This window comes from Meriones unguiculatus, chromosome 19, assembly GCF_030254825.1.
Source record: "Meriones unguiculatus strain TT.TT164.6M chromosome 19, Bangor_MerUng_6.1, whole genome shotgun sequence".
NCBI classification, from domain to species: domain Eukaryota; kingdom Metazoa; phylum Chordata; class Mammalia; order Rodentia; family Muridae; genus Meriones; species Meriones unguiculatus.
Window position 1 is genome coordinate 62045153 of NC_083366.1, and position 13776 is coordinate 62058928.

At 43.8% G+C, this 13776-nt stretch overlaps 1 protein-coding gene across 5 annotated transcripts in view; it reads left to right on the forward strand.

The window, feature by feature from the left end:
- Kdm1b (lysine demethylase 1B) overlaps nucleotides 1-13776 on the forward strand; it is a 41209-nt gene that overhangs the window by 8437 nt on the left and 18996 nt on the right. For all 5 annotated transcript variants that reach the window (XM_021639019.2, XM_021639022.2, XM_060373128.1 and 2 more), the window contains 6 exons: nucleotides 1436-1552; nucleotides 6594-6632; nucleotides 8610-8847; nucleotides 10564-10742; nucleotides 11738-11914; nucleotides 12353-12427. In XM_021639019.2, coding sequence (XP_021494694.1) covers nucleotides 1436-1552; nucleotides 6594-6632; nucleotides 8610-8847; nucleotides 10564-10742; nucleotides 11738-11914; nucleotides 12353-12427 — 825 coding nt within the window. The remainder of the gene's footprint in view (nucleotides 1-1435; nucleotides 1553-6593; nucleotides 6633-8609; nucleotides 8848-10563; nucleotides 10743-11737; nucleotides 11915-12352; nucleotides 12428-13776) is intronic.

Consider the following 13776-nt stretch of genomic DNA (forward strand, 5'->3'; position numbering starts at 1 on the left):
TGCTCAAGAAGTCTTATACTTGCCATGATCCTGAAAGGCTGCAATTTAACTCCTGGAACCTCCAAACTCTTCCCATAGCCATTTCATCATTTTTCACTGTAGTGTGAAGTGTGTGTGTTGGGGGTCAGGTTTCTTCACACCAGCACGAATTCTTTTTTGGTTTTGGCTTTTTGTTGTTGAGACAGGAGTCTCACTGTGTAGACCAAGGCTGTCCTCAAACTCAAGAAATCCACCTGCTGCTGCCTCCCCAGTGCTGGGGTTACAGTCCGCCACATCCCGCATTTGCCATTTTTGAGATGGGTCTCACAGCGCAGACTGCTTTCAAACTTGCTAAGTACTTAAGGTTGCCTCTGAACTCCTCACCCTCTTGCCTTCATCCTTACCGACTCTTGTTTGTGTTTGTAAAGCTAGCTGTGTACGTGGTGTGAACAGGCAACTCATTGTGACTTTGCTTTGAATTTCCCCAATGCTAGTGCTGTTTGGCCATTTGCAAATACAAAACTCTGCCCATTTTCAGGTTGAGCTTCTTTTTCTTGTGAGAATTACTTACGTGTTCTAGATGTAAAACCGTTATCAGTTCTGTGACCGGCAGATGTCTCTTCTGCAGGTTGTTTTTCCTTTGCGTGGGTCGTTTATTTCTGATAAACTTTAGCTTATCGTATTTTCTTTGTGTTTTTGGTCCCTGCTAGGAATTCACTGACAAATCTGAACTCATAAAAGATCCATGTCTGTGCTTTCATAGAAGAATTTTACCGTTTTAGATTTCACATGTAGCTCATTGATCCGTTTTCATTTCTGGGTATGTGGAAAGCCAGATCTGACTTCATTTGTGTACATACAGATATGCAGAATTTTCTGTTTTGGAATAATGTAAGGAGCTTTCAGAGATAGCCACTAAATGTTGTGTACTTCTAGGTACATAGTGGCTGTTTTTCAGACTGAGAAATTAACACAAGTACAGTGTGAAAAAGTACATTGCCAAACTTGATTAGAATTTTATGATTTTTCTCATCCTTTCAGTGACCTAGAACCTGACCCAGGACACAACAATTTATATTTCATGTCCATACATTTTTAGTAGTAGTGTCTAAATTTAACTTATTACTTCCTTGGGCTTGAGCTGGCAAATCTTTCTGACAACTGTTTTCAAACGAGCTAGCATTGAGTTAGAAATTACCCTGATGGCTTCAAAATGGGTATGATGAAGCAAGAGAAATAAAAGAAATGTTAGGATTGTTAAAAGGTTAGCCAAGGGGTTTTGGAGATGTAACTGAATGCTAGTACAATTTCCTGCCATGCACAATGCTCCAGGTTTAATTCTTAGGGTGAAAAAATGTGGGACAGATTGTATGGAGACAGCAGGAGAGTAATTAAGAGTGGATGTGGTAGCTCAGGTTAGGCAGTTTACTGATCTCTCCTTAAATTTGCCACGTAGGTTCAGTGCACAAAACCTGAGTGTGGAAAGTGGAGGCAGCTTACCAAGGAAATCCAGCTTACACCACACATGGCAAAGACTTACCGCTGTGGCATGAAACCAAATTCTGTAACCAAGGTATGAGTTCTCTGATGGCCTTTGAATTAGTGTTCTTTTGAATAGTTTATATATCAACCTGTTTGTAATTGTAGCATGTCTGTCATTTTCTGTGTGTCATTTTGTCATTGTGTACGGTTGTTTTGGTCTGTATATAAACAGAAGCCCAACGATGGGTTGAGTAAGGGTTTCTTTTACTATAGATAGGTTGGTAATGGGCTGTTCAGGGTTGATTTAGTTATCAAAAAAGATGTTCTCTTGTCCAGACCATCTTTAGTTTATCTTCTGTCCTCAAGTGATGAGGCACTGTGTTTGAATTCAAGGCAGAAAAAAGGGAACGTGCAACGGGCAAGAGTAGTGTACTAGCTGAGCCTCCCTCTCTCATTGGATATCAAGCTTGCCTATTAGTTTTCATGGGTATCAAGCTTGCCTATTAGAGTTTTCATGGGTATCAAGCTTGCCTATTAGAGTTTTCATTGGGTATCAAGCTTGCCTATTAGAGTTTTCATTGGGTATCAAGCTTGCCTATTAGAGTTTTCATGGGTATCAAGCTTGCCTATTAGAGTTTTGCTTATGTCATTGGCTAGAACAGACTTGGACAACTATGCTAGATTTCATGAGGACAAGGAAGGAAATGCTTCCTCATTCTGTCACTCTATGTTATAAAGCCAGACAAAGCAGAATTTCGTCAGTAAGGAGGACAGAATGGATGGATGTGTGGCAGTTAGAAATCAGCTGCAGTTGAGTTGATATGCCTATTATGAAACTTGGCAATTAGTGTTTAAAAATGTATAAAATGTACTGTTCTACCCAAATAAATGTCTTATCTTTGAATATTAGAGAATATTGGGTATCAAATCCCAGAGTCAAAGGATTTTCCCCCCAATTGAAGGGTGATGGCAGATAGTAAAATACATCTTTTTCATTGTATAGTTAGATAGAAAATTTGCCAGCAAAAGGCTCTGTTGCTTTAAACACATCCATGCTAAACAATAGGTACAAAGTTATGTGACGTTTATGATCATAGTTTTTTATTTTTTGTTTTCTTAAATAGGTTCAAAATGGAAATGTTACTGGGTTAGTGATGTAGCTCAGTTATACAGCATTTGCTTAGCATTTACACATTTTCTTTACACAGTTGCTTAGCATTTGAATAGCCCTGGATTTGATCTTCTGCAAAGGGAAAATCACCCCTCCCTTCCATGGGTGTGTAAAATTAAAGTGACCATACTTATGTCTGAAAACAGCATTGAGGCTTATGTGTAGAATGCAGTGATAAAGCACCTGCCCAGCATTCTTTTGCAAGGAGAAATGACAGAGGACATAAATATTTACAAGTCAGATTTAAAATTTTTACATAAGTATATTGTATATAAGTGTTACATGACTAAAACCTTAAGATTTAAGAAGAGCAGACTGTATGTATTTATAATATATACACATCTAAATAAAGAAAATCCTCTGGGCCACACACACACCCCAGTCTTTAAAGTATACTCTTGGCCTGGAGAATGTGGCTCAGTGGTAGAGTGCTTGCCCAGCCTGCACAGAGCCCTGGCTGTGAACTTCAGCATTGCCGGGGGCGGGGGTTGTGTAGTCTTAATGGTTCATTCATCTTTCCAGTACAACTTTAAACAGATTTGATATGATAGACTCATTAAACACTTCAATAAGTGTATGCAAAATGCTTTTTTAAGATTGAAAAAAAAAAAAAAAAAGACTCAGCTAGGCATAGTGGTTAATGCCTGTAATCCCAGCACTTGGGAGGTAGAGGCGGTGGAAGTAAAGGCAGCAGGATCAGGAGTTCAGAGCCAGTCTCCCCCACATAGCAAGTTGGAGACCAGCCTGGGCTATGCGAATATATTAGGTTCTGTCTTTAAAAAGTCTGAGACTCAGTGATCACATGAGAACTGTGCCCACACCAAGTGGTAGATGCTGGAGCTCAGACCTGGAGCTTTGCACATACTAGGGAATTACTGTACTGTGGAGCCCAGTCCCGACCCCTATTCATAATGGTGCTGCTGTTTATTATTATTATGATGATGTTTATATATATATATATATATATATTTTTTTTTTTTTTTTGAGATAGGGTTTTTCTGTGTAGCCCTGGCTATCCTGGACTCCCTTTGTAGACCAGGCTGGCCTCGAACTCTCAGAGATCCCCTTGCCTCTGCCTCCTGAGTGCCGGGATTAAAGATATGCACTACCACGCCCAGCTGGTGCTAATTTTAATATATGTGATCTTGTATCTTGTTTCCATTTCTGAGATGATTATATACTGTAATTAATTCTGTACACGGAGCATGGGTCTTATTGAGTTTTAGAAAATGTCTACAGTGAGCAGCCAGAATGTTGCAGTATTTCCTTCATCCTGCATATCTTAGTTACCTCCTTCCCATCTCCAGAGTCAGATATTCTAATTCTGTCCCCAACAGTTAAGTTTTCTAACTTTTAAACTTCATAAAACTGGAATCAGCCTTGTGTTGTCTTACACTGTCTAAAATATATGTGGAAAAATGATCACGTTGTACAGATCAGTGGTGCCTTTTGTTTTGGCTGTATTTCAGCCCTGCTGGACACTGAGCCCAGGCAAGACATGAAGCACAAAATTGTATTATCAGCTCTCTCTCTCTTTCTTTCTCTCCCTCTCTCTCTCTCCCTCTCTCTCATTTTTTTACTTTTTTCTTTTTGAGGTAGAGTCTCTTTGAGGAAGAGTTCAGACTGATCTTGAACTCGCTCTGTATATTCCAGGCAGACCATTGGCTCGTTTTCCTTCCTCAGTGTTCTGCAGAGCTGTGATTCGGGCAGCAGACAGCAAGCCTAGCTTGAACAGTGTTTATACTTCTCAGTTGTGTTGTATTGTCTGTGTGTGCCATAGTTTGCTTCTACACTGCCATGTGGAAGGCCATTTGTGTTGTAAATGTTTGTTGGATGAATGGAACTAGTGACAGTTCTGTGCGACTGTCTTGAGTTTCGTTTGCGTGAGTAGGTAGGAGTCGCCTTGGGCCATGTGGCAGAATTAAGTGTGTGTCTGTGTTCTGGCATCTGCTGGGGTCTTTCCTGTTTCTCTGCTGCTGCTTGTGTTACTTTGGTAGTTTTGGATAGTCAGTCTTCTGATTTGTAGGGATTCATTACATAATCTAGATATGCTTACATTTTGAATATTTTCTAAGTCTTTATTTATGCTTTCCAATTTTTTAGTCCTACATGAGAAGAATGGTAATTTTGAGATAGGCTATCTTTGAGCATGGGATGGTCTTGCTGCCTTATTTGTCTTAGTATTGGGATTGTGGGAATCCTTGACACCTTGATACCTGCGGAGAATTTTGAGTGTTATTGTTCTGAACAGGATTTCCCCATGTAGCCCAGGCGGATCAACTTAACTTGACAAGCTAAGTATATTCACATATATTCTGGAATGTGTGTACATTCTAGAATGGCTAATCTGGGCTAATGTGCACTGCCGTGTGTGTGTGTCTGTATGTACACACACGCACATTTTATGAGAACACTTATAATTGACTTGCGGTTTTGAGGACCATGATTGATTCTTACCTTCACCTTCCAGGTAGAAGACCTCCGAATGGTAGAAGAAGAGAAAGTGCGAGGACCTAGGAAAGTGGGTGGGCAGTCCCCTTCCAATGGAGTGGCTGCGCTTATGGGAACAGGGCCTAGGGAGGCACCTAGGGGGTGTTCCGTCAGTGGGAACACTGTGTGCCACCCCATCTTCCTGCTCTTTCTCTGCTCTCTTCACTCAACGCCGAGGCTTCTGATGCCTACAGCTCTGGTTTATCCTTGCTGAGTAGTGTCTGAATGCTGCGGGTCCCGTACCGCATCTGTGTCCCTATTCAGGGAGAAACGACGTTTCTTTCTAGATCGTGGCTGTTTCTGCTGTGTTTCCGGGAGTGTTGTTGCTCAGCTTGCTTGGGTCTCTATTACCGCACTCGTGTAAGAGTTTCTTTGGAATGTGTTCTGGAGATTAGAGCTGGTAGGTTGTGTGTTCTCCCAGCTTTCCGGTAGGCAGTAGTTTTGTGTTGAAACAGAAATTGCACAAATCAAAATGTCCAGCCCAGTGAATTTTCACAAGTACCTGCTCCCAACATCGAAATGGAATACTTGACAGGCGCCCTGTCAGTCACAGCCTTCAACCTGGTTCCCTAGAGTAAACTACCTGCTTGCTGCTCTAGCTTACGGAGTTATGGAATTGGCTTTGCTTGTTTTTGGTTCTCACATACATGGAATCATGCAGTGTGATGTCAGAACTGCCGGTGAGATCCATCAGTGTGGAGGCATGTAGTTGTCATTTGTCGGCACAGCTGTGTAACTGGACTCTGGTTGAATGCACTTCGCCTGTCTGTTGCTGATGGACTTTGGTTTGTATTTAGCTTTCTTCTACCACAAACAAATCTTCTTTGAACTTCAGAAACATACACTGAATTTTGTTTCAAATGCTTTTTCTGTCCTTTGAGACTGGGTTTTGCTGTGTAGCTCAGGCTGGCTTGGGAGTCTGAATCATCCAGGCCAGCTTTGAACTCACTGTGCACTGCAGGCTTGAACCATCCATCCTTCTGCCTCACCCTCCAAAGCGCTGTATGCCACCATGCCTGGCTAGAGCATTCTTCCTTTTTTTGAGCCCTCTTTGGCGCACTGTTTGGGATTGAACCCAGGGCCTCTTGTGTAGTAGACAAATTATTTTCCTTGAACTGTGTCCCCAGCGTTTGAACTCTCTTGTACATTGCTTGGTACACGTTACAAGAGTCTCTAGGAAGTACTCTCAGGTGAAGATCACTCCAGAGACCATGCCGGGCCTCTGGGCCTTCCAAACACGCGTGTCTCGTCACAGCCTTCTCTCCCACTGGCACAGCCCTTTGTTTTCATGGGGGAACATCTTAATGAAAGTACCTTTCTTCCCACACACTCATTCTAGAGACATGACAAACATTTTTCTTTGCCAGTTAAATTGGTTAAAAAGAAAAAAAAAGAGGTATTATATTGAAAGAAAATGGACACCCAAGATTGTTATGAAGACACTTAATTCAGACTTGGTTTTCTTTTGCAGCTGGATAGCCCTGACCATTGCTCTTTCCCTGAGGATCTAGTGAGTACTTGTGCTCTGGTTTAGGGTTAAATGGGCTTTTAATGATAACGTCACTAAGTAAAGGACTAACATCTGTTTGGTTGTACAGCAAGGCCTTTTGATAGCAGGCATGGCGACTGCACTGTGAAAATAAATGCCCATCACGATAGGTAGCGATAGAGGTGGCGTTGTAGAGTCATTATTCCCTCAGCATAAAGACTGTGAAACCATACTGCTTCACACTGAGGGGCACAAAAAGAAGGGACTGCTCCCACCTTGATACAGGGATCAGACTTCATATACTTGTTTGTTAAGAATGGCCATGACCTTCCCTCCACTGATTCCTTCCAAGACGGAGCGCAAATGGCCGTGGTTTTGACTGTCTTGGCCTGGACTCAGCAGCAGGAGGGCCCCCTGGGGCTTTCTGACTAAAAGGTAGCCACTCTGCCCTGCCCCTGCTCAGACGCAGAAGTGGGTCTATGACACCTAGATGCCATGCCCTGCCACGATCTTAGCTGTTTTTAGCAAACTTTGCTACTTGAGTTGGCAAACTCCCCTTGCCATGTAACCAGATCTGATTTAAAATGATTTTGAATATTCTAAGTTCCTAAATTCCCAAGTCCTTCTAATTTTCCATGATTGAGATGGTATTTTGAGCTTGTTCTCAGCGGCTCCAGTTTAAGGACCATAGCTAATTATTAAAAGAAGGGAGAACAGACATGTTTTAGATCCATTCCTCCATTCTCCTCTTTGAAGGAGTGGTTCTGCTTAAGTTTTTGTTAAGTTTCATTCCCATATGGACCAGGTGGTTTCTGGATTTGGGGTAAACAGGATGATTTATAGAAAAGAGGAAAAATAACAGTTCAAGTAGAATACTGTCTCCATCAGCTCTAATATGAGGCCATCTTGTCCTGAGAAGAGCCCTGACTTTAGGACAGAGGCCGTATTGGAGAAGTGGAGGTACTTGAGCTGCTTTGCTTCTGTGCTGCTGGGATGAGGCCTGGCCTTGGGCATGTAGACATGCATGCTGCTGTTGAGCTGTGTCCCCAGCCTGGGAGGGAGGCTGCTGACACAGTCCTGGACAGGTGTTCCCGACAGCGGCCAGCAAGAGCTTACTGGTTGCTGTTTGTTTCACTTACTGCATGTGGAGACTGCTTTGGAGCATGCCCCTTCAGGTGGGCTTCCAGCAAAGAGAGAGGCTCATGGCAAGATGTTAGGGTCTGCACAGTTTCTTTCTGAGCTGCATGACCCAGGAGTTAGAATGGGACCAGCCTGGACTCGTGATTTTTAAGATTCTATATTCTGGATGGCAGTAGCTGAATTCTTTGCTTGGAGCTGAGCAGATGTTCTAGTTTCATTTCTGCTACTGTGGTAAAACATCCAGACAAAAGTAGTGTAGGAGTCATGGGGTCTGTTTGGTGTACAGTCCCTAGTTTGGAGTCCGTCATTGAGGGGAAATCAAGACAGGAACTCAAGCAGCTAGTACATCATAACTGTAGTCAAGAGCAGAGAGAGTAAACACAAGTATGTTTACTTGCTTTCTGCATTTTTGTCTAGATAATTTTCTTCACACTTAAACAGTTCAGGAATTAGCCTAGGGAAGGTGCCATTCACAGTGGGCTGGGTCACTTAGCAGTCAAGACAGTTCCCCACATGCTAACCTGATCTTGATAATTCCTCATTTGAAACTCTTTCCTTAGGTCTTTCTAGGTTGCCAATGGTTGACATTTAAAATATAGCCATCACAGCAAAGAAGGGGGTTGGTGGAGGTGGCCCTGGGGTGTTAGGGAAGCAGCATGCTTCCCTGGTGTTAGTGTCGGGGTTTCTGGTTAAGGGAGACTTTCTGTGTTTGGGGAAGAATTTTACCTAAGAAAGATCGTCTCTGGGTATCCTTAGCTCATTTGAGTCTTCGTATGAAACTCTGAGAATGTTGCATCTGGGTATGGGGAACAGGTGGGCTCATGTGCATTTCCTCCCTTCTCCCACTGTGCTTCACAGAGAGTGCTGGAAGTTTCCAACCACTGGTGGTACTCCATGCTCATCCAGCCTCCTTTGCTGAAAGACAGCATGGCAGCACCGCTGCTCTCTGCCTACTACCCTGACTGTGTTGGCATGAGCCCCTCCTGCACCAGTACAAATCGTGCCGCTGCCACAGCCACTGCCACCACCACCACCACCACCGACAGTGCCAGCTCAGGGAAGATGGAGCCCTCCAAAGCGGCCCCCTCTCCACTTGGTGAGAAATGTTTTGGTAACCCTTTTCCTTACATCCCTTGCTCTCTTTGGAAATTTAAGGATCAACAAACTGCAGAAGAATCTTTTAATGTATGTGACAAAATATAAAGTACTCCCCGTTGGATTTGGTCATGCAGTTGGCCTTCATGTGTGTGTGTGTGTGTATTTGCCCTGCTTCTGTGGATTCAGCCAACCTTGGTGGAAAGCTACATGGGAAGAAGTTATTTTTTCCTGTATTTGTTGTATGCAGATTCCTTATTATAGACCTTATTGTGTGCGACCTTGGCAGTTTAGAAGAGAGAGTATCTGATCACTAGCAGCTATCTGTATTAGGTATTAAGTTATCTAGAGATGGGCCTGTGCAAACACTACACCATTAAGGGACGTGAGTTTGTAAGGCTTTGAGAGGTTGTGTGGTAGGGGGTCCTAGAACTAGTTCTCTGAGATGCTGAGGAAGGACGCACTGAGGATCTGGTACCATCAGCTTACAGTGTGGACTGCGTTGGACAGCCTGTAGCTCCTAACTGACTTACGTACAGGATTTGACGGGTGTTTATTTCAAAGTTTATTTTATAAATTGTGACTTACCAGATCAAAATTTTGAACTGTGTGAGCACTACTTTTTTAGTGTTTCTTCTCCTCCTCCTTCGTCTCTCTGTCCCTAGTGATACCAGTAGAGATCTATTTTTAAAAATTCAGAATTTCATGTCAGGGCAGAGGATGTCATTGATTTCAGAGGAATCCTAACAGCCCCTCCTCTTCCATCCGTACATAAGCGAATCACATTTTTGTGGTGAAACTAGAGTTTTCTATTAATGCTGGTGTCAAGGATTTAGGTGATGATACTGGATGGTCTTAGTAGGACTTATGGGGAGATGAGGCCGGTGCTCGGGCAGGCACTTCCAGTGTTTCCAGGGTTCACCGAGATGGCCACTCAGTGCTAAAAGTACACATCTGTGAGGACTGGAAGTGTGTACAGACCCCACGACAGCACTTTTGAACTAGCAGACATTTCTAAGATGCTAAACTGAAGCCAAACATTCAAAACTGCACATACAAAGAAGCTTGCCTTAGTGTTGCTTATAGTTATAAAGGATGTCTAAATGCCCAGGAGAGGGGAATGGTTGAACAGGAAGACACAATGCCACTCAAGTTGTATCCAATGACATAGAAGAGCATTTAGAATACTGTATTTTTTTTCTTAGTGAAGCAGGTTTGAAGACACCTTTGTAGCATTTGTCCAGCTTTGTGAAAACTAGTATCTAGAGTGTTAATAACAGGACACGCCCTGTCATGGAGCATAGCCTAACAAAGGACATAACCAGGGCCTTGGGACTATTCTCTTTATAATCAGGAAGTGCCAAAGGGTGAGTTTGGAGTTTCTGTTTAATTGTTAAAGTTACATTTACAAACGTGTGCGTGTGCACCACAGCACGCATGGAAGTTCAGAGGACAACTTGAGGAAAGTGGTTCTCTCCTTCCCTGTGGTCCTAGAGACTGAACTGAGGCCATCAGGTGGCAAGAATCTTTACTTTCATTGAGCCATCTTACCAGCCCCTTTGTGTGTACCTAGGCACGTGTGTGTGTGGGGGGGGGGGAGGGCGGACGTTGAGGCTGTGACTGCGCCCTGTTGAGGGCGCACTCTTGAGGGTGCATGTTTTTCAGATTTCCAAGGTAGAGCTTGCAGAGCTGCTTGTTTGTCGTCTGTCTGTTCTAGGCATGAACCGGTACTTCCAGCCATTCTACCAGCCCAATGAGTGTGGCAAAGCTCTGTGTGTGAGGCCGGATGTGATGGAGCTGGATGAGCTCTATGAGTTTCCAGAGTATTCTCGAGACCCCACCATGTACCTCGCGTTGAGAAACCTCATCCTTGCCCTGTGGTACACAAACTGCAAAGTAAGTAAGGGCAATGCCATACAGCAGTGTGGGTGGAGGTGGGCATCGGTGAAGGAAAGGAGTGCTGGATGGGACAGGGGTGGGGAGAGCCTTTAGACCAAGGGTTTTCCAGAGTGACACTGTAGCCATTTGGGATACATGACTCAAGAGGCTGAGGGCTGTTATATATACATTGTAATGTATTTGCCCTATCTCTGGCTCAGGAGACTCCAGTACCACTTCCATGTGAGACAGCTGAATACATGTTAATCACTTCTTTCCTGGAATACTGGGGCCAGAATTGTCTCGGCTTTGGGAATTTTAAAGACATTTCAGAGTATTTGAATAAGCTTCCCCAGCTATGCATCCCCAATCCAGAAAAGCCTTCAGATGCTCTGAGATCTGAGACTTGAGTGCTCTTTTGGCACTCAGATTTGGAACATTTCAGATTTCATGTTCTCTAATTACAGGTACTTCCTCTGTGTGAATTTAAGCATTTTCAAGTGGAGACAGGGTCAACCCATGTTGAGAATGGCTTTGCACCATGTGGAGTCAGAATGCATGAGGAGGTGCAAGGCTTGGTTCAGAGAGCTGCAAGGTTGTTGCCAGGAAAGCAGAAAGCAATCAGAAAGGGGATTTTAAGCCCTTGAGCAAAGATTTTTATTCACCTCTGTCCCCAACCAAGCAAGACCAGTGCTTTTAACTCTGTAGAACTGCAAAAATACTTGGGACATCAAGATAGCGTCTCCCTGAATGACTGGATGTAAATTGGAAGCAGAAGGAGCAGGGAACACTAGGTTTAAAGAAAGCAAACTGATCAACCTTGGTGACACATATCTTTAAATCCCAGCACCCAGGAGGCGAAGGCTGGGGGATCTCTTGAGTGTATGGCCAGCTAGAGCTACAAAGTGAGGCCTTGTCTCTACAACAAAATGTAAAAATACACTTTTAGACCTAGTCTTTGGTTTTTAGTTGGGTTACTTACTTTGTTGCTGTTGGTTTTGTTGTGAACACAGGAAGCTCTTACCCCTCAGAAGTGTGTCCCCCACATCATCGTCCGGGGCCTGGTGCGCATTCGATGCGTTCAAGAGGTGGAGAGGATTCTCTACTTTATGACAAGGAAAGGCCTCATCAACACGGGAGCGCTCACCGTGGGAGCTGGCCAGCACCTCCTTCCTAAACACTACCACAATGTAAGCAAGTGGCTGTGCAGTGGCTCTGCCTTTGGTCATGCGAAGAGACGAGAGTGTTGCTCTGATAGCACTAGAAACCACATAAACCCTTGGGCGTAAGCAAGGCCCGTGAAGACCTCCTCCCAGGCGGAGACCGGAAACACCATCACCTGGTGATGGTAGTGAGCATGCCTTTAATCCCAGCACTCGGGAGGCAGAGGCAGGTGAATCTCTGTGAGTTTGAGGCCAGCCTGGTCTACATATCAAGTTCCAGGACAGCCTAGGCTACACAGAGAAACCCTGTCTCTAAAAACCGAGAAAAGAAGAAAAAGACAGGTACCGTCACATGCTGCAGGAAAACAAAGCCCAGTGACGCCAGGGAAATAGAGATAGACTCACACTGCTTGGCAGCTAGAACCTTCACCAGTGTTCTAACTAGTATTTTGTTTCTTTTTGAAGAAATCGGTTCTGGTTGTTGGGGCTGGTCCGGCAGGCTTAGCAGCTGCTAGGCAACTACATAACTTTGGGATGAAGGTGAGACTCTGGGGATGTGGGGGTGGGGACAGATGGTTCACTGCTGCTTTGCTGCAAATTTTCTAAGACTTGGAAATGAAGACTGACACACACTGGCTGTCTTCTGAGACAAGATCTCACTGTATAGCCAGCCTGGCCTGTAACTCACTGCGGTCACATGCCTATGCCTCTCAAGTGCTGACATGTATGTGTGGTACCACACCAGCCCACATCTTCTTACAGTAGCTTCTAGAGATGCTTTGGCATTGAGTCAGTCAGAGCAGGTAGAGCTTTGGACAGGACTAGCCTATGGGAAGGAGCTTTGACATTCTAACCTGGAATGCACAGAAGTTCTGGGCAGGTTATTGTTAACTAGTGGAGGTGATGGGATAGTTTTTGATAATAAATGAAGACACAGAAATTCACTGTCTCTTGAAGTTTTGAAATAAGCAGTTAGCTTCTTTCTTTTTCCTGGCTCTATTCTCAGCACTGAGGCTGACACACTGGGCTTCTGTTATGCTAGGCAAGCACTCTGCAACTAGCCTTCAGATTTCCTTATGCAAGCCAGTGAATCTTGGAATCTTACTTCGGAAAACAAAAGCCATGGCTTTTGAAAGCAGGACGGAATGAACGATCTCACGGCTGAGCTGGGATTCTGACTTCCTTAGCACTTTAGATAGGTCAGGTAGCGGGAAGGCAGGACAATCTGCTAGTTGCTGGAAAATACCTTACACATTTAGGCAAGATAGAGACTCTAGCAGATAGGGAGGGATGGTTCAGTTGGAAAATACCTTACACATTTAGGCAAGATAGAGACTCTAGCAGATAGGGAGGGATGGTTCAGTTGGGTATGGTGGTGTCACTGTTAATCCCGACACCGAGGAGATAGGCAGGCAGCTCTTGAGTTGTAAGCCAGCCTGGTTCTAGGCCAGTCAGGACTACATAGTGGGACTCAGTCTCAGAATTTATTACCTGAGTTTTATCAAATCAGGAACCTTCTAGCTTTCTCTGACTTGTTAAGTTGGACCCATTTCTTCTATTTAAAACTTTGCAAGAATTTTGGGTTTCATTGAAGGCAAAGTTAAATATTATTATTATTTTTTTTTTTTCAAGACAGGGTTTCTTTGTATAGAGTTGGCTCTCCTGGAACTCCTTTTGTAGACCAGGCTGGCCTCAAACTTGGAGATCCACCTGCCTCTGCCTTAAAGATTTAAGATTCATTTCTTTAACTTTTCCCTATCTCACCCAAAAAATTTAAACAGTATCTTCTTTGAAGTCATGTTTCAAGTTGTTAGAAGTGTTCAGTAGCCATGCCTGAAAGATTTTTTTCCTCCTGGCTAGATAGAGGACTCATGTTGTGGATGACGTCA